Genomic DNA, 19,521 nt, shown 5'->3' on the forward strand with positions numbered 1-19,521 from the left:
GAATGCAGGGTAGGGTAGGGCCCCCGGGCCCTTCGGATGTTATCTGGACGAACCGAGGAGCTCTTTATGTCTGGGTTTTTTGACTCTATTGAATAAACGTGTCAATGTATTTAATAAAAATCAAGTGTTTGTAAGTAGAATATTCCGTTTATGTCTGGGTGGAGAGTAGAGAGCGTGAACCCAAAAGCCACTCTGTCAAATTCCTGAGCGGAATGACGATGGAATTCGGATTTCTCCTGGCTGATAACACACTCGTGAACCGGTGTTATATAGCATCCTCGAAGGCTCCAGATGCTTCTCTCAGACTCTGGTCCGGCAGGTGCTGGAGCTGACTCAGTCCCAGACTGGTGTTCGTACTCCTTGTGGAGACTGGAGAAGGGAGCCCTGTGCCCAGGTGGGGGCAGGTCCGGGTCCCTGTGGAGGTGGAGCCCCGACTTGCCCCCTTCTGTCACCCGTGCCTCCACTGGAAGTCACTACCCGCCAAAGTGGACACTCTTTTGGAAACCCACTGGCCTTTTCAGACCAGAAACAGGCAGGTTCTTCAGGGCTTGGGGCTGCGCCTCCCGAAACGAGGGGCCTGCCTCTACCTGAGAGCAGGTAGAGGCCCCTGCTCTCATCTCTTGCCGAATACTCTTCCTGCTCACCTGTCTCCCTCTCTGAGAAATACTTTTCTAGAAAGTGGTTCAAACTCTAAAGCTGGAAAAACTTTTATCTTCTTACACAACTATCTTTTCTTGAGTCTCTGATTCAGATTCATTTCAGTCTTACTCTCGGTTTGCTTTCCGTATAAGCCGAGAAGAGCAGCAAGGCTTTAGGCCAGGGTTTCCTACGTCATCGGCCTTGATCGTCGCATGTCCGCGTCGCTGACTTTCTCGTGGAGGTGCCTGAGATATTTATATTCCTGCATTTCTTGTGTCCTTCTACCGAGTTGCACAGAAACAAAAAAGTAAGAAAATAAACAGGATCTGAAACACCCAGGATAGTAGGCTTACAAGAAATTTGCAGTTAATTCTGTTACAGACTAGATGACGGTTTCTTTCTGTCTACTTTATGGACTCTGTTCATGGTCCGCGTCTCAGGTTTCTCTTTGTAGTCATTTTTTTTTAACGAATATTTAAATAGCTTCGATTTGGACAAAAGTGGCAGATTTTATTATTTTTTTTTTCAACGTTTATTTATTTTTGGGACAGAGAGAGACAGAGCATGAACGGGGGAGGGGCAGAGAGAGAGGGAGACACAGAATCGGAAACAGGCTCCAGGCTCCGAGCCGTCAGCCCAGAGCCCGACGCGGGGCTCGAACTCCCGGACCGCGAGATCGTGACCTGGCTGAAGTCGGACGCTTAACCGACTGCGCCACCCAGGCGCCCCTAAAAGTGGCAGATTTTTTAAATGTAATATTATGGCCATCCTGCATACAGGATTAATAACGAGATAGGACTGAGTGAACAATATACAGCATAAGACGATTTAAAATGCATCCGGTACAGGGGCGCCCGGTGGCTCAGTTGGTTAAGCGTCCGACTCAGCTCAGCCGATGATCTCGCGGTTTGTGAGTCGGAGCCCCGCGTTGGGCTCTGTGCTGACAGCTCGGAGCCTGAGCCTGCTTCAGATTCTATGTCTCCCTCTCCCTCTGCCCCTTCTCTGCTCGTGCTCTGTCCCTCTCTTTCAAAAAATAAAATAAAAACATTACAAAATTAGAACACATTAAGTACATTAAAATACAATACAGTTACAGTGTTTTAGTATGTATGTATTTATTTATTTACTTACTTATTTTCATCCTGATAAGTGCCCTCCTTAATCTCCATCACCTACTCACGCTTGCCCCCACCCACCTCCCCTCTGGTGACCATCAGTCTCTATAGTTAAGAGTCTGTTTCTTGGTTTGACTCTCTCTCTTTTTCCTTTTCCTTTATTCATTTGTTTGGTTTCTTAAATTCCACATGTGAGTGAAACCGTATAATATTTGTCTTTCTCTGACTGACTTACTTCACTTACGTTATACTCTCTAGTTCCGCTCATGTCACTGCAAGCGAGTGGCAAGATTTCACTTTTTTATGGTTGAGTAATATTCCAGTGTATATGTATACCACATCTACCTTATCCATTCATCAGTTGGTGGACACTTGGGCTGTTTCCATAATTTGGCTACTGTAGATGATGCTGCTATAAACATAGGGGTGCACATATTCCCCTGAATTCGTGTTTTTGTATTTGGGAGGTAAATACTCAGTATTGTGATTCCTGGGTCATAGGGTAGTTCTATTTTTAACTTCGGAAGGAACCGCCATACTGTTCCCTAGAGTGGCTGCACCAGTTTGCGTTCCCACCAACAGTGCACCCGGGTTCCCCTTTCTCCGCATTCTCACCAACACCTGTTGTTTCTCGTGTTGTTGATTGTAGCCATTCTGACAGGTGTGAAGGGATATCACAGGGTAGCTTTGATTTGCATTTTCCTGATGGTGAGTGATGCTGAGCCTCTTTTCATGTGTCTGTTGGCCATCTGGGTGCCTTCTTTGGAGAAGTGTCGGTTCATGTCTTCTGCCCATTTTTAAGTTGAGTTATTCATTTTTGGGGTGTTGAGTTGTAACAGTTCTTCATATATTTGGATACTAACCCTTTATCAGATATGTCATTTGCAAATATCTTCTCCCATTCGGTAGGTTGCCTTTTCATTTTCTTGATTGTTTCCTTTACTGTGCAGAAGCTTTTTATTTTGATGTAGTCCCAGGAGTTTATTTTTGCTTTTATTTCTTTTGCCTCGGGAGACACATCTAGAAAGATGTTGCTATAACCGATGTTAGAGCAATTACTGCCTATGCTCTCTTCAGGGGTTTTTTTAAGTTTATTTATTTTGAGAGAGAGAAAACAGGACTGGAGTAGGGGCAGAGAGAGAGGAGAGAGCTAGAATCCCAAGTAGGCTCCACACTGCCAATAAAGGCCCAACACAGGGCTCAAGTGCACAAACCGTGAGATCATGACCTGAGCCAAAGTTGGACACTTAACTGACTGAGCCACCCAGGCACCCCTCTCTTTAAGGATTTTTATCTCCTCAGGCCAGTATCTCTCATGAATATAGATGTGAAAGACCTTAACAAAATATTATCAAACCAAATCCAACAATAAATCAAAAAAATCGTATGCCATGATCAAGGGGATTTATTCCTGGGATGCAGGTGTAGTTCAGTGTTCGCAAAACAATCAGCACGATACCTTACATCAATGAGAGGAAGTATGAAAACCATAAGATCATTTCAAAGCATGTCAAAATGCTTTCAAAAAGCATTTGACAAAGTATAACATCCATTCATGATAAAAACCCTCAACAGAGTAGGTCTAAAGGGAACGTACCTCAACATCATAAAGACCATATATGAAAAACCCACAGCTAACCTCATATTCAGTAGGGAAAAACAGAGCTTTTCCCCCAAGGTCAGGAACAAGACAGGGATGTCTGCTCTCACCACTGTTGTTCAACGTAGTACTGGAAGCCCTAGCTTCAGTAACCCAACAACAAAAGGAAATAAAAGGCATCCAGGTTGGTAAGGAAGAAACAAAACTCTCGCTATTTACAGGTGACGTGATAGAATATATAGAAAACCCGAAAGACTCCACCAAAAATCTACTAGAACTTATAAATGAACTCAGTAAGGTCATAGGATACAAAATCAATTTACAGAAAACTGTTGCATTTCTCTTTTTTTTTTTTTTTTTTTAGCATAATTAGAGCATTTTATTTATTTTTAGTTTGAGAGAGAAAGAGCGTGAGGTGGGGAGGGGGCAGAGCAGAGGAGGGGAGAGAGAGAGAATCCCAAGTAAGCTCCACACTCAGCGCAGAGCCCAACGTGGCGCTCCGTCCCATGACCCTGGGATCACAACCTGAACCAAAATCAAGAATTGGACACTTAACCGACTGAACCACCCAGGTGCCCCTGGTGCATTTCCATACACTAATAATGAAGGAGCAGAAACTGAAATTGGGAAAACAAATCTGTTTACAGTTGTACCAAAACCAACAAAATGTTGAGGAATAAACTTAACCAAAGAGGTGAAACACCTGTATCCTGAAAACTATGAAACATTGACAAAAGAAAGTCAAAAGGGTGCAAAGAAATGGAAAGCCATTCCACGCTCATGCATTGGAAAAACAAACATTGTTAAAACGTCTGTACTACCCAAAGCAATCTATAGACTCCACGCAAACCCTATCAGATACCAAGAGGACTTTTCTCAGCCCTAGAGCAAGCACTCCTAAAATGTGTATGGAACCGCGAAAGACCCCGAATAACCCAAGCACTCTTGAAAAAACTGGAGGCGTCATAATCCCAGATTTCAAGAGATACTACAGAGCTGTAGTAATCAAAGTAGTGCGGTACCGGCACAACAATAGACACATAGGTCAGTAGAACAGAGTAGAAAACCCAGAAATAAATCCACGATCGTAACGTGTGGTCGATTAATCTTCAACAAAGGAGGCAAGAATATGCAATGGGAAAAAGACGGTGTCTTCAACCGATGGTGCTGGGAAAACTGGACAGTGACATGCAGAAGAATGGAACCGGACCGCTTTCTTACGCCAGACACGAAAAGAAACTCAAAACTAAATATGAGACCCGAACCATCAAAATCCCAGAAGAGAGCACAGGCAGTAACTTCATTTTCTAGCTGTGTCTCCGGAGGCAAGGGAAACACAGTGCACTCTTAACGCATCTTCTATCATTTTACGTCACCCCCCACCTCTGTTCTGTGTTTCAGGTACAGAGCCTTCATTTTTGTTTTGACATTTTTGCTGTATGCCAGTTTCCACTTATCCCGAAAGCCTATCAGCATAGTGAAGGTAAGAAATCCTAAAAAGCACCCCGTTTCATGTCCTGCCTATAATTTCCGTGAGGAACTTGTTACTTTAGGAACGGGTTTGGGAGCGAGGGAGGGGGTGGGGGGTGGTGGTGAGGCAAGTGGAGGAAACAGACGGTTTAGGAGCAAGTTATCCTCCTTGGTTTCTCTTTTCTGAAATGAACGTCTTCGAAGTGTTTTTAGGGTTTGTAACTTCGGAGGTGCCGCATTAGTCGACGGTTGCAGATTTCTAAAGCTTCGTTAAGTATTTATTCTGTCCTGCGTGAATTTTTCCCTCCAGACACCTCTCATCTGAAATCGTTCCCCAAGGTGCTTCTCCCGTCACTGTGCTCCGATCCTGAGCCTGGCCGTGGTGGCCCCGCTATTCTTAGAGCCACGAGCTTCTGTTTGAGTGAGGGGTGAGCACCAGGTGACGCTCAGCAGGGCACTTAACTAGACTTCAAGAAGAGAAGATTCAAGTAGACAGTCCTACGTAATAGCCAGTTTAAACTGGGGAAGGAGCGAGATAATTTTCTTACCCTCACAGGAACGACATCATTTTTGCCTATAGTCTGTCAAGGCTTTTGACTCTTGGTTGTAGAAGGAACAGGAAATTGTTTGTTGCCAAAGATCGCTTAGTCAGAACTTGATTACCTGACCCCTCACCCTCTGGTTCTGGGCAGGGACACAGATCGGGCACTGTGATTCTGACCTTTGTAGCCACGCTTCCTCCCTTCCCGCCCAGAGGCCTTCAGGCCAGCGGAACAGGAAATGCCGAACACGGCCATCGTTCTGTGGACAGTTTTGTGTTCCCTGCTCTCCAGTAACGCCCAGTGGGTGTTAGTTAAACAGCATCCATCTACTCGAGGGATCCTATAGTTCGTCCTTGACCCCCAGTTAGCAGGAATCTACCGTGCCCTTCACGTCACTGGAGTTTTTGATATACCAAGTTTGAATGACTGCGGGGGGACAAGAGATGGTGGGATGTGATGCACCCAACCAGGGACTCTAAAATCATACCAAGGACCCGCCACTGCATTTCAATGCTACCACTCACTCCTTGTCTTCCTTGTTAGGGAAGCGCACATACGGCTCAAGGAAAGGCAAGTTCTAAGAATGGAAGAGGCCATTGGAGGGGTCCCGGTGAGCGCCGTGGGGCTGAAGTTGCTGCTGGGGGTTCAGCATTGACCTTGGGTGGGGGGCAAACGCCTAGAGTAGGGAGGGTGGGCTCTCACCGGCAAGCCCCGCCTAGGGGGCAGAGGCTCCGTGCGAGGACACAGGAGGGGGCGCCGGCCGCCACAGGACCTCCGTGGTGGGACAGGACACTTGGATTCGATGCGCTATCACAAGGGGCCCCTTGTGAAACCCGTTCAGCCAGGAAGGGGTGTAGCATTGTTGTGGGGCACCCTCCCAGCTTCCCCGCCGGGAGCTTGGGGCTTACTGATGAGGCGGTGTCCCATCAACTCCTATGTGAGTACTGCATCCGTCAGGGCGCCTGCTGAGCCCCGTGGCAGGGCAGGGTGCCCTGTTCATCGTTTGACAGTCCTCGCAGCAGGCCTGGGGGCTCGGGAGCCCAGTCCCCTCGTGCAGGGTGGCGCAGCTCCAGCAAATTCCGCAGGGTCTCTGCTCTCGGCCTCTGTGCCGCGGGCCCGCAGGGTGTGGAGTACCTGAGTACGTCCGCAGCCTCGCACGCAAGCCTCTCAGGGCAGACCTGAGAACCCAGGAGGTGCCCACCCCCCCCCCCCCCACAGTTGGGATGAATGAGTGTATGAGGCTCGTGGCTCAAGTTGAGGCTTAAACAACAGTCTTCAGTAAATGTGCGTCCACGTACAGATATGTGTGCCTAAGTCTGCGTGGATGTGAGCGCGTGTAGAACGTCGGTGCCTCGGAAAGGCCATGCTGCCCGCTGATCCCGCGTGGTTCCCTCTTGTTGCCCACTGGTAGGGGGACTGGGGGAGGGGCCAGGGCTGGAGGTGCATCTGCAGACGGGACAGAGAGCACCCGCACCCCACCCCTGCCTGCCCCTCCCCACCCCCACCCGCCTTGTGGCTCCGTGGCTGTTATCGTGGCTGCTTGCCGTGTCCCCCCATCCTGCGGACACCAGCCCCTCCCGCCCCCGCCCCCACCTTCCAATCCCCATGGCACTTGCTGTGTAGTTTGTTGCTGTCCCGCCGTGTGGCACGTGGGCAGTGGTAAATAACCTGGAGGGTCGTGTACCTGGAGCCTCCAGGCCACGTAGTCTCCTGATTGCTTGGCTTTTAATGACCGCCTGGTGTCACACGTCCATTAATTTTGTTACCTGTGGAAACATTCGCGTAAAAATTGGCAAGGGCCAAGGACTAGCCCCCCCGTCGCTGTCACACCAGGGTATGAACCCGTTCCCCTGCTGAGGGTTTTTCTGATCAGATCCTCTTGGTCTAATTCATCCTTAACTTTCCCTCACACACCGGGTGTGGGAATAAAGCTGGTGGCTGACAGCCAGCACGTGGCGATAGAAACAAGCATCCTCGGGACCAGTGTGAAGTCTTTGCTGGCTCTCCTGCAGCCCTTCGGCCGCCCGGAGGGTGGAGATCGCGGTTCCGGTGGGAAGGGTGCGGGCTGGGGAAGGGCTCCGCGCGGCCGCCGGAGGCTGGAGTGAGTGGGGGGCGCCCTGCCTTGGCGAAGTCGCTGTGCCCTCTGAGAGTCCAGGGGAGAAGCGGGAGGCCAGCCCCGTGGCACCAGAGTCCCCGCTCAGAGGCCCCCTCATCACAGGACAACCAAGATGAAACCCTTTTCTGCTTGTTTATGACACAAGAGGGGATCCTTCCTCATCTTTCTTGGTCCCAGGGGATGTGGAAGCCCCGCTTCCCTCGTCCCGTCTCGGCAGGCGGGTCGGCGCCCGGCCTGCCTGCGGCTCTCTCGGCGACGGATGCACAGCGAGGGCGGTGAGGCACGGGGTCTGGCCCAGGGAAGGGTGACTTCTGCGGGGAGAGGAGGAGCCAAGTATGAACCCGGGGGAATGGGGAAGGGCCGCCTGCTGTGTGCAGGCCAGGGGGACTCCGAGATCCAGGCCAGCGCAGCCGGCCTCCGGCCCCGGGAGGGTGAGAGGAAAGCCGTCTTGCAAAGACTCGACTGAGTTTGTAAAGCGGAGCCCGCGGAGAACTTTTAGGGCGAGGTTTGAGTGCTAGCAGAACGCCCAGTGCTGACGACAAGCCACGGGACCACAGAGTGGCTGAGTCCCATGTGCCCTGCCAGGCCTCGGTGGCGTGTGTCCGTGCAAAACCAGGAGGCGTCCAGCCCAGGCTGACCACAGCCCTGGCAAGGGCAGCCGGTCGCAGGAGCCTCTTTGGTGACTCGCTCTGGAGGAGACGGGCGCCAGGGAAGGAGGCGGTGGGCAGGACGTGTGGCCGCTGTTCTTTCTGGGGCCAGCTTTCCTCGTGAGCCCCAGACCCCTGCCTTCACGCTGCGGCTCCGTGAAGAACGCCGCTTGGGGCCCTGCTGCCACTAAGGGCCACTCCCTGCCCTTGTGGTTGCCTCCTCTCTGCCCTCACTCACATCTGGGGGATTACGTCATCTGAGCCCCTGGGAGCAGAAAAACCCGGAAAATGCACAGCAGGCGGCAGGGGCGCTTGGGGAGGGGAGACATGGACTGTGGGGCTGAAAGGCAGACTGGTAGCCAGGTGGAGGTTCCCCCGTAGCAAGACGGGCCCTTTTCTGGAAGGGGACGTCCTCTTGTAAGGAGCACCCCGCGTCCCCTGTGCCCTGCACACAGCCCCGGTGCCCGCTCCTCCGGCCCTCCCTGGTGCGTCCATGCCCCGGAACAGCATCACCGGTCCCGCTGAGTTCTGCGGCTGAGGGGGGCCGGCCCTGTCTGCAGGCGGGCACACTGAGGCGGGTGGGAGCGACTTCCTCAGGCCCCTGCACCTGTCAGCCAGAGGGCTCCCGAGCCTTACGCTCCTCTGCCCCTGGCCCGCGTGCCGGCTCCGCGGACAACTTGGTGGGTCGGTGGCCCTGTGCCCCAGCTGTGCTGTTGTCTTACTGTGGCACGTGATCTGCACACGGTAACGCGCGCAGATCTGAAGCGTCTAGCCTGGCAAATATGCACAAGCTCCAACGATCCCCAGGTTAGGGTCTGTCTGGCCCCTTCCAGCTCCCGCTCCAGGCCCCGCGTGCCCCGCCCCCTTCGCGGCCCTCCTGCTGGTGAGTGAGCGTCACCGCTGCCACCTGGGGCTAGGTTCTGTCCTCCAGTGACTGACCGAGCCTGCCCTTTGCGCTCCTCACGTCAGGCTTCTTCTGATGGGAGGTTCATCCTCCTCTTTGCTTGGACCTGTGCCTTGCTCTCCGGCTTCGCGGGGCATTTACTCGGGTGTAAATCTGGCACGATGAGGCCGTGTTCGCAGTGCGGCAGGCGGTGCCGGGCTGGCAGCAGGCGGCTCTCAGCTGCGTGGTCGTCTCCGCCGCCCGACCGTCACAGGCCCGTGTTGGCTGTGTGTGAGTTCGGGGCTGGGAGCGGCGGAGGCCCGAGCAGCCCCGGTCACCGCAGGCGTTCGGTGGGTCCTGCAGACAGACCGCCCCGGCGGGGGCCTCGCTCCCCCAGAGCGTGGTTGCCCTGGGAAGACCGAAAGGAGGGGGCGGCTGCTCCAATGCCGCGAGCCCCTGAACCTGGCCTGAGCGCGCCCTCTGTCTCCGCTGATGTCCCAGGGTGAGCTCCACAGGTACTGTGCCGCACTGAACGAGGGGGACGTCGAATTTAGCAGCCGGAGCCGGAGGGCCAGTGACACCCCCCGCCACCAGCCACCAGACAACGAGACTGACTGCAGCTGGGCCCCGTTTGGTGAGTTCTCCGTCTGTCCACCCCTGCGCATCCCGATCCTGACGCGCGCCGTCCTGCGGCCTCTCGCGTGGCTGGACAGCCGGGGCCGAAAGCGCCAGGCAGCCTCACCGATGTGGGCGGCACTAACGATGTTCCCGGACGTGACTGCCTGTCCGGGGACAGCTCTGTCCTGTCACCCGCTCGCCTCCTCCCGCAGCTACTGTGCCCGCGGCACCTGCTGACGCCCGGGAGAGCCTCTTTCTGGGGAAATCTGCTCAAGAGGACTTGTACTTTGCATCTGTCGGGGCTGAGAGCCAGGCTCTGCCGAGCGGGGACCGTGCCGGACAGGAGAGGGAGCCCCCAGAGGTGTGGGGCGGGGGCTGGCCCGGGGCCGCTGCAGAAAAGCCAGATTAACTCGGGAGGCAAAATGAACAAAAAACCACATGCTCCCCATGCACAGTGGGGATTTTCTCTAATCCAGATGACGTCTAGTTAGTGATTATTTGAGAATGTGGCAACTTTCTTTCCCTTTGTCCAGAAGCCAACCGGATGTCCTGCCACACTTTCTGTGTTCAAAACCGTCCCTTTCTCCTTCTGCGTCTGCTGCCCCAGCGTAGACAGCAGGCATGTGCACTTTATCACCCGGCCCCAGAACACAGACTTGTATTTAGTGGAAGTAGGCCATACTCACTGTTTCCTGCTGATTTTCACCCTGTGTAGACCAGGACAACTACCAGCAGCTGCTCGGGGCCCTGGACTACTCGTTCCTGTGCGCATACGCCATCGGCATGTACCTGAGGTAGGTCTGCCTGCTTCTCAAGATGCTCGTCGTTCTCGTCCGTTCGCTGCAGGACATGTCTGCGGGTTGCTTACCGCCCCGGCTCTTCTCAGAGAGGAGGGTAAAGTGTGCTGCAGGGCTGATCAACACGAGACCGCCAAGCGGTGCGTGTAGACGCCCCGGATGTTGTGCTGCTCGGGGCGGGCCGTCCGGGGACGGCTCTCAGGGCCCCGGGCCTTCGGAGGCACCGTTAGCCCTGCCGTGGGGTGGTCGCCGGGAACAGGGTGCTGGTAGCTCCCGGGGATCGTGCGCAGAGTGATCCTCTCCTCTGTCCCTGGGGCCACCATCTGTTCACACGACCCAGGTCACTAGAGTCACAGCAGTTTAGGGTGTGTGCCGGGCACGTCCCCCCGGCTGCCCAGCTCGCCCCAAACAGCACCTCACCGTCCTCCCTGTGGTTGGGGCACGGACCCCAGAGACACGCAGCTGGGAATAAATCCGACTCAGTGCGGCCCCTCTTTGGGCCTCAGTTTCCCCTCTGCGAAATGGGCACAACAGTGGTTAACTCCCCGGATCGTGGCAGGAGAGGATGAGCTAATCCGTGTAGAATGCGCAGAGCAGAGCCCGGCCCGTGGAGTGTTCCCGGTGTCGGTCACATGTGATTCTCACCCCGTCCTGCATCGACCCAGGAAGGTGGAAGTGTTCTGTGGGTAACAGGATATGTGATCGGCTGATTAAAAACTGGTATCGTGTCAGTCCAGCCGGGTTTAAAAAAAAAAATTATAGGGACTAAAGGCCTTCAGCTCAAGGGGCTTTTGTTCAGAGACCCAGTGATCTTCAGAGCTTTGAGCATCGTGGGGACACCTGTGAGCGGTTAGCTTCCCTGTGATATCCACCCAGAGTGTGGCACCATCCAGACCTGCCCCTGGACCCCAGCGCAGGGTGGGGGTGGTGCCCGGTCAGGCACTTTCTGTTGGTGGAGTGGACGGCCCCTCTGTGTTTCATTCGCATAGCCCTGCAGAACGGGTTTGAATGAACGAATGTGTAAGGTTGGATACGGAAGCCTGTGGTGTGTTCCCCTCCCCTGCTCATGCTCTGTCTCTCTCTTTCTCTCTCTCAAAAATAAATAAAGCTTAAAAAAAAGAAAAAAGAAAAAAAAAGAAAAAGCCCAAAGGTTGGACTGTGTTTTTCCCAGTTACTAGAAAACAGTATTTAAATGCAGTTCTCAGCTTAGCGTGATATTGTCCCCCAGGCAACACTTAGCAGGATCTGGAAACAAGGTTGGTGTCACAACCGGACAAGGGGTGCTTGGCATCTAGTGGGCAGAGACCAGGGCCGCTGAGCATGCTACGGCACAAAGAGTGACCCGACCCCACGGGTCAAGAGGGTTGAGGTTAAGAAGGCTTTAAATAAGAGGGTCTTACTGTTGCTTATGTATCAGCAAAGATAACGTGTCATGAAACTCGCCAATGAGGGTTTATTAACAAAACTCTGCCTCGTGTAGAATCCAGAGTAGACTCGTGGCTGTAACAAAGGCATACACTGCTTCTTTGGATGGCCCTTTAGTGACACTGCGGCACGTGGCTCAGGAAATGGATCGTTTGTATGTCGCGTGAACCGCATACGGGGGCGCCTCCATCAGCCCAGACCTTCCCAGCAGGTGCGCCCTGGCCTTCGGTCCCGGTATGAATCGGATGTCATGTGGAATGGTGTCCGTTCCCTCAGGCCTTTTCTTAAACGACTTGGAAGCAGAGACTAAATTTGGGCCCAGTGTCATATAGCAAGACTGGGGAACATGTGTCAGCCCTGGCCGACGGCACTAGCTCTGTCCTGTGACGCCCAGGCAGGTCAACCAGCCCCTCCGAGACACATCTCTCCTCTGAAGCCAGCGGGTTGAAGCAGAGAACTTGCTTAGCTCTAGAACGCTCTTGCGTTTGTGACCGGTTTCTCCCCAGCTTAAAATCTGACCTGAATGTTGTTTCTAATTTTTTTTTAAATTTTTTTATGCTGATTTATTTTCGAGAGAGAGAGAGAGAGAGAGAGACAAGAGTGTGAGCAGGCGAGGGGCAGAGAGAGAGGGAGACACAGAATCGAAGCAGGCTCCAGGCTCCGAGCTGTCAGCACAGAGCTTGACACGGGGCTCAAACCCACAAACTGTGAGATCACTGACCTGAGCTGAAGTCTGACACTCAACGGACTGAGCCACTCAGGCACCCCTGTTTCTAATTTTAAGTTACTTCCTCTGCCTTAGTCATTTGCCTCAGTCACCGGTGAGGTGTTAGGTAGATTGGCTTTATTTGGGGACTCCAGAAGGACAGGTTTTCTAGTGTGTTGGTTCTTGAGATGAAAGAATCGTAGAGATGGTTCCCAGAGCATTGTTCACGGGCAGGTAGGGGTCACTCTCCATTAAGTTTCTTGTTTATCCGAATCCCTTAATGGACACGTGGAAGAAAATGTGACCCGTGGTTTCTCATGGCTGCAAAAGCCTCCCAGTTACCTGGGATTATTCTGGGTTTTGTGCACTGAACAAGTGACACTGTCACGTTGCTCCTTGGTGGCCCTTCCCCTAAGGCGGTGAGAGGCCACCCTGCCCCGGGCCCTTCACCCACAACGACCCCACCGGAGCACCAGACGGCTCTGGGAAGGAGCTCTCCAGGCAGCTGCTCATTTTGAGCCACATTGCCGGTGGAAAGGAGCATGTCACCCCCTGTCCCCGACCTCACGCTCCAGGCTGTCTGTCTTCAAACCAGGTCACGGTGGTGCCAGCAGGAAGGCAGCTGGCAGAGCCCCTCCAGCCCGGCGTGTTAACGCAGGGGGCTCAGTGACAGCTCGGGGGCGAGCGACTAACCGAGGCCACAACTGATCCCTTTCATGACACGCCTACATCTGCCCTTCCAGGTGTTTGAACACTATGCACAGTTACTGGATGCTGTTTACAGAAAAACGCGTTTAACTAGCAGGACGAGATTTTGGTTGTTTTAATTGGCAACCGTCACAGGCAAGTCATAGTGTTTGAGGTTTATTAGTTGACGGTTAGTGGCTTTTACTAGAAATAAAGTCCTAAGAGATGTTGCCAATTGCCAATTTCTGGTTAATAAGTGCTCCACCGGAGACAGCTGTGATGAAATCTTCCTGGAAACTGTAGCGCATCGGAGTTCTGAAAGCTCGGAGAACAGCGTGAAAACATCCGGAAAGATCCGGACCCTTCACGTTGTGGGTGTGTTTGTTTTCTCATGTTCGCTTCTTTCTTCTCCGTCCTCAGTGGCATAATAGGGGAACGCCTGCCCATTCGGTATTACCTGACTTCTGGGATGCTGGCCAGTGGTGCTTTTACCGCCCTGTTTGGATTAGGGTATTTCTACAACATCCACAGTTTCGGCTTCTACGTGGTAACTCAGGTGAGGTCTGGGTCCGCGGCTCCCCACGGATGGGGTTTCCGTGATGAATCGGGCTGGGCCTTTCTGCCACGAGAGAAGGCTGCCTGGGGGTGGGGGTGCACGGTGTCCTGTCTGCCGTTGGGGTCGGTGCTGGCACAGGAAGCTCTGTCCTTGCAGTAGCTGTGAGGCCTCCCTTAGTCCTGGGACCTGCCTCTTAAATCCTCCCCCTCCGAGCCCCCCGCTGGGCACTGAGGCAGGGAGCCTGGGAGCCCTGCCGCCCGAGTTTGGGAGACTTTGTGTCCTGTGGCCCGTTTGACCTGTCTCGATGGAGGGACACAGGGTGGCAGGGGTGGGAGGGAGGGAGCATTCTGGAGCTGCTGGCGGGAGGTCGGCGTTGCGGGTGGTCAGCAGGGCAGAGAGGAGAGAGCCTCACGGTGCTCCAAGGGGAGTAGAGCCAGGCCGTGGGCTCTGCCCTTCCTGCCGGCCCATCTGTCCTGGTCTGCCACTGCCCCCGCCCTGCCCCGCCCTGGATAAACATCAACCACAAGTGAGAAATGAGGAAAATACTCATGCCCAGCCTCTGAGGCTCTCCAGAGCCTGAGGGTGTCATCAAATCATCAAAGCCAACTGTCCGGAATTTGCTTTTCAGCTGTTGCCTTTGGACTTGAACAAGTTTGGCTGTTTTAATGACAACAGCGATTCACACTTTATAGTAAAATAAAAAATTAGAAGGAAGGAAAAGAGCTTCCCAGAGTCCCAGCTTGTTCCTTGAGGGAAGGCAAGCCGGACTGGCCCAGGGACGTTGTAGGGGGCAAAGGAGGGCAGCTCCTGTCGTGCCCTTGACCCTGGATGCCCCGGAGACTAAAGCAGACCTGCTCGCGCTTCTTGAACCTTCTGAGAGCGTCAGCCCGGGCGCTGTTGAAACGTGGAGAAACGCTTCCCCGAGCTCTGCGTCCAGCCCGTTCTCCTCTCAGAGGCTCAGGCCACAGAAGTGAAAGCACTTATCTATGATTTCCATGCGTGTGTGTGTGTGTGTGTGTGTGTGTGTGTGTGTGTGTGTGTAGCTGAAAACACATCTGTGGCTGTTGAGGCTCCCATCAAGGAGGGTTTTGCTGCCTTGCTGCTGTGGGAGTCCCCGCTGTGCGCCCAGACTTGCAAAGAACCGGGGAAGCGAGCACCTGTGAGCCTGGCCTGAAGACGGCTGCGTGCGCTTTCCCGCCTGCCGTCAGCCCTCCTTTGCCCCTGTCACAGATCATCAACGGACTGGTGCAGACCACCGGCTGGCCCAGTGTCGTCACCTGCCTCGGCAACTGGTTCGGAAAAGGAAGGTGAGAAAGGGCACCCGCTTTCAGCACCATTTATTTTTTAAGATTCTGACGCAAACCAGACCATGTCATTTTTAGTTATTCTTTAGATCCGCTGCAGAAAAAGCCGCTTTTGCTAGCCTGCTCTCTCAAAGATGATTGACACTCTGGGGTTCTGAGATTCAGGTGGGCCTTTGTCCCTGTCGCGGGCTGGGGGAGCGTGTCGTTCTGCGCAGCTGGTCACCCGCGAGCCTGGCAGAAACACGGAGCTTAGGGCCCGGCCCCGGGTCTTGTGAAGCAATAAGTATATCGTCCCGAGAAAGGAAGGCACCTGGAAGGGTGACAGGTCCTGAGCTGCACTCGGTGTTTGGCGATGGGCCCACAGTCCGTGATTTCTGCATGGCGCACGGTGTGGCCAGGCCTGAGAGCACACAGCGCTGGGAGCCGCAGGGAAAGCAGGGAAGCAGGGCCAGAACCCACCGCCGTGAGCCCGGGTTCGATCCTTCAGCCGGTGGGGTCCTCGACGTGAACTTTTGCTAATGGGGTATCTCCTCAAACGATCGTATTTGTTTTTAAAGTTTATTTTTAGTTTTGAGAGACAGAGACAGCATGAGTGGGGGAGGGGCAGAGAGAGGGCGAGAGGGAGAATCCCAAGCAGGCTCCGAGCCGTCAGCCCAGAGCCGGATGTGGGGCTCCAACTCCTGAGCCGTGGGATCACGACCTGAGCCCAAATCCAGAGTCAGACGCTCAACCGACGGAGCCCCCCGGGTGCCCCAGATGATGGTATTTCAGTTACAGAGCCACAAATGTAATGTGGGGCCTTCCAAGAAGGTCAGGGAAAGGCTTCTTTCCTCTTCGTAAGCACAGAATAGCAAAGCTCTGAGAGGGGCGAGCAGTGCCACGGCCTGACGCGTGTCCCGCCAGACAACCTTGCGGGAGCGGCATCCGCGCTGCCGGTTGATTTCCATGTTTCCTCGCACCCGTCGTAGGCACCGTCTGTCCTCCACCTGCTGGTCCACTGAAGCTTCTCGACATCATTGGCCGTCTTGTGTTTTGTTGTGTTGCAGGCGAGGTTTGATTATGGGGGTCTGGAACTCCCACACGTCCGTGGGCAACATTTTGGGGTCCTTGATTGCCGGCTACTGGGTGTCCACGTGCTGGGGCCTGTCCTTCATCGTGCCCGGGGCCATTGTGGCAGCGATGGGGATTGTGTGCTTTCTCTTTCTCATCGAACGTAAGTACCCCGGCCTTGGAGATGGCGCCCCGGGAGGGCCTCGCGGGGCGAGTTGTTAAGAGAACGGGCTGGGGGCGCCTGGGTGGCGCAGTCGGTTAAGCGTCCGACTTCAGCCAGGTCACGATCTCGCGGTCCGTGGGTTCGAGCCCCGAGCCTGGAGCCTGCTTCCGATTCTGTGTCTCCCTCTCTCTCTCTGCCCCTCCCCCGTTCATGCTCTGTCTCTCTCTGTCCCAAAAATAAATAAATAAAAAACGTTGGAAAAAAAAAAAAAAAAAAGAGAACGGGCTGTGTTGGCCCAGCGCGAGCCCGTGGTCGCCCTGGCTCTCCCCTTGCCAGGCAGCCTTCTGTCTTCAGGTCTGGCCGGGTTTTCTGTGGTCTCCTGATTTCTGGAGTAACTGATGTTGAGATTCCTCCCATCCCAACCTGCCCTCCTGCCCCGCGGCGCAAGGTGCGCGTGGCTGGCCCGGTGCCGGCAACGTCACGTCTGCCCGAGGCGTGCCACGCTGCTCACCTGCCGGGGTGCAGCGCCCAGCCCGCGTAGCCGCACCTGCTCACCTATCTTGCCGACTCAGACTGGTACCTCGCCGGCTTGTCTGTCTTCTGATAAGATCTACCTTAGACAGTGTCACCAAGTCATGGCACAACCCAAGACCGGATGTCCTAATCAGGTGAAGAGTGTTCTACCAGAAACTCAAATTCTTTGCCCCATTCTAGACTCAATACCACGCTTCTGACTTAATTGAATTTGAAATCAGTTTTCAAAGTAGAGATCCGGCAGGGACAGGGAGTCCTGGCAGTACCTCCAGTGGGAGAGAAGCTGCCGAAAGTGTCGGGTGTCGAGGCGTCCCCGTCCCACGAGCTGTTCTGAGGGGTCACGTTTGGCATTTACTTCTTTGATTTGGCTTCAGGGAAAACAAAACCATATGGTGCAGCACAGCTCCCCACTGTTGACTCCCAGGTAGGGACCCTCAGGAGCCCGGCTACGCCCTCCGTGCCGGGCATTCATTGTCACTTCAGCTCTGAGTTCGGGCTGCCGGCTTCGTCACCCGGGACGTTGAGGTCTGTTTGACCCAGCTTCTCACTTCTTGTTTCTTGCTGCTAAAGGTAACCTTTCCGTCTTAAAGTGACTATCATCAGCTGTGCGGGTGTGAGGCTCCAGGCCAGCCTCGTCAGTGAGAGCGAGGCCGTGGTCCGCTGAGGCCTGGGGTGCACCGCGGGCGGGCGCGGGGAGGGGTGGCTGCGGCTCACCCCCTCTTCCCCCTCCTCCGGGGCCGAGGACACTATTTGCAACGTGTCCACGTGGCCAGGACCAGTGAATCGTGAGACGGACGGGGGTTTAGAGCCGCCTCACCCACGTACCCAGCCTGTGGCGGGCATCCATAGCTTGGGTACCACGGAAAGGTCCCTGTGTCCCCTGTTGGCCTCCACGCTGGCTCCCTGGCACCTGGAGCTCGGTCCCGGGGCTCTCCAGAGTGTCCCTTACGCATTAGTCATCTGGAGAACAATGCGCGTCCTCTTTGCTCGTGCGCAGGGGCCCCCGGGTGTGTCCTGCCCGAGGTCTAGAGTCCACGGCACCTTTTTTTTCTCTTCCCCAACCAAGGAAGGGTTGGTTTAGGGGGAAAGAGGAAATGTGACACGGAATGGGGTGTGTGGCAGGAGTGATTAATCCGCCAGCCCGGCCGGGATCGTAGCACCGTTCGGGTCGGTTTTCCCGGGCGGGGCCTCGTCCCCCACTCGAGACAGGGTTTCCAAGAACAAGGAAGCTGTGGTCCGTCCTCGGTAGGAAAACGAGAGCCCCCTTCCCACGGAGCCACCACTCCTGTGTCTTCTGAGGGGGTGGGACAAGGCAGAGAGGGTCCACGCAGGGCTCTCCTGGAGCTGCCCTCCCACCAGCCCTGGTCGGGGGCCCCCTCTCCATCCGGTGCCTGCGGTGACCCCCGAGCTGCTTTCCCGGCCCTGCTGAGCCGTGAGGCCAGGTACCCTGCCCAGGAAGTTGTCCGGAGGCTTACAGGTCCCCGGGGACGGACCTGCACTTCGTTCTCCTGCTCCTGGGTTGTCCTTGACCTGAGGAGAAAGGCCACGTGCTGACCACGGGGGCGGCCTGAGAGGCACCCTGGGCAGGGCGGTGCTGTGGGACGGAGGCCTGGACTCGGAGCCCGTGTCCCCGGCCCCGTCCAGGAGGTTTTGCGCCCTCGCCACAGGCGACACGGGCCCTCGGCCGAGCCCCTGTGCCTCCCCTCCGCGGCTCCACCCGCGGTGTCTGCCCACTCCCCCTTCCCGGCCCCCCCACACCCGCCCTCCTGCTCCCGCACCCTTCACGGTCTGGGGCAGGTTTCTCAGGGAACCTGCCCCCCCTCCCCCCCTGCCCCCAGAGCCAGATCAGTCACCTGGTCCCCGCCCTCACCCCGCCTTGCCCGGCACTGCCTTCGGACGACGCTTACCCTGTTCTGTGCCCCGGACTTGAGTCATCTTTCAGGCCCTCTGAGTAATTAGTGGCCCTTCTTGTGTCACCATTGTGTGTCACCGTACAGCAGGTGCCTCCTGTGTCCCCAGCACCGTGCCAGGCTCGCTGCAGGTGTAGTTGCATGGACCTCCAGGGCCGTGGGTGCCCTGCCCCAGGTCACACGGTAGACGGTGAGGTTGGGGTGTAACAGGTGCCTGCTCACCCATTCAGACTTTCTCGCACTTTGGCCACAGACCCCTTAGGTCCCTGGGATGTGTTCTCGTGGATACAGTTCAAAAGGTTTTTTTTTTTTTTTTTTTGTCATTTAGGTGATAATTAAAAAAACCAAACTCTGTTGTAAACGCTATGTTCTGTCACAGAGACAATATGCATTTGAGAGACGTTTTCGTGCAACAGAGAGTGTAGGTTTTTCTTAAGTCTGTTTGTCAAACCGGGGTTCCCTAGGACCCAGGGAGTTGAGAGATTATCTCTGGGGCTGTGGGAACTCTTCTCTTAGAAAGCGTCTGAGAGACGCCACACATGGGTGTCTTCTCTGCCACCGTCGCTCCATTACGTGAGCCCCTTTCTCCCGGTGAAGTGAAAGACTGGCTTTGCTCGTGGGACGCCCACTCCCCTGACCACAGTCCCCCTTCCCACCCTCGCCGCGCACGTGAGGCGGCCTCCACCCCTCCTCGCCCTGCCTCCGGCCCCCCTGTCCCCGCAGGCCCTTCTCTTTCCTGCCAGGGATGTCGGAGCCCCC

The 19,521-nt window shown here is 55.1% G+C and overlaps 1 protein-coding gene across 1 annotated transcript in view; it reads left to right on the forward strand.

Annotated features, from left to right (window-relative positions):
• The window catches only part of SLC37A1 (solute carrier family 37 member 1), a 61,804-nt gene that overhangs the window by 9,850 nt on the left and 32,433 nt on the right, over positions 1 to 19,521 (forward strand). The window contains exons 3-8 of the mRNA XM_030328980.1: positions 4,756 to 4,837; positions 9,514 to 9,646; positions 10,346 to 10,424; positions 13,666 to 13,801; positions 15,032 to 15,108; positions 16,152 to 16,318. Of these exons, the coding sequence (XP_030184840.1) occupies positions 4,756 to 4,837; positions 9,514 to 9,646; positions 10,346 to 10,424; positions 13,666 to 13,801; positions 15,032 to 15,108; positions 16,152 to 16,318 (674 nt within the window). The remainder of the gene's footprint in view (positions 1 to 4,755; positions 4,838 to 9,513; positions 9,647 to 10,345; positions 10,425 to 13,665; positions 13,802 to 15,031; positions 15,109 to 16,151; positions 16,319 to 19,521) is intronic.

The sequence above is a fragment of the Lynx canadensis genome, chromosome C2 (assembly GCF_007474595.2).
Source record: "Lynx canadensis isolate LIC74 chromosome C2, mLynCan4.pri.v2, whole genome shotgun sequence".
NCBI lineage: Eukaryota > Metazoa > Chordata > Mammalia > Carnivora > Felidae > Lynx > Lynx canadensis.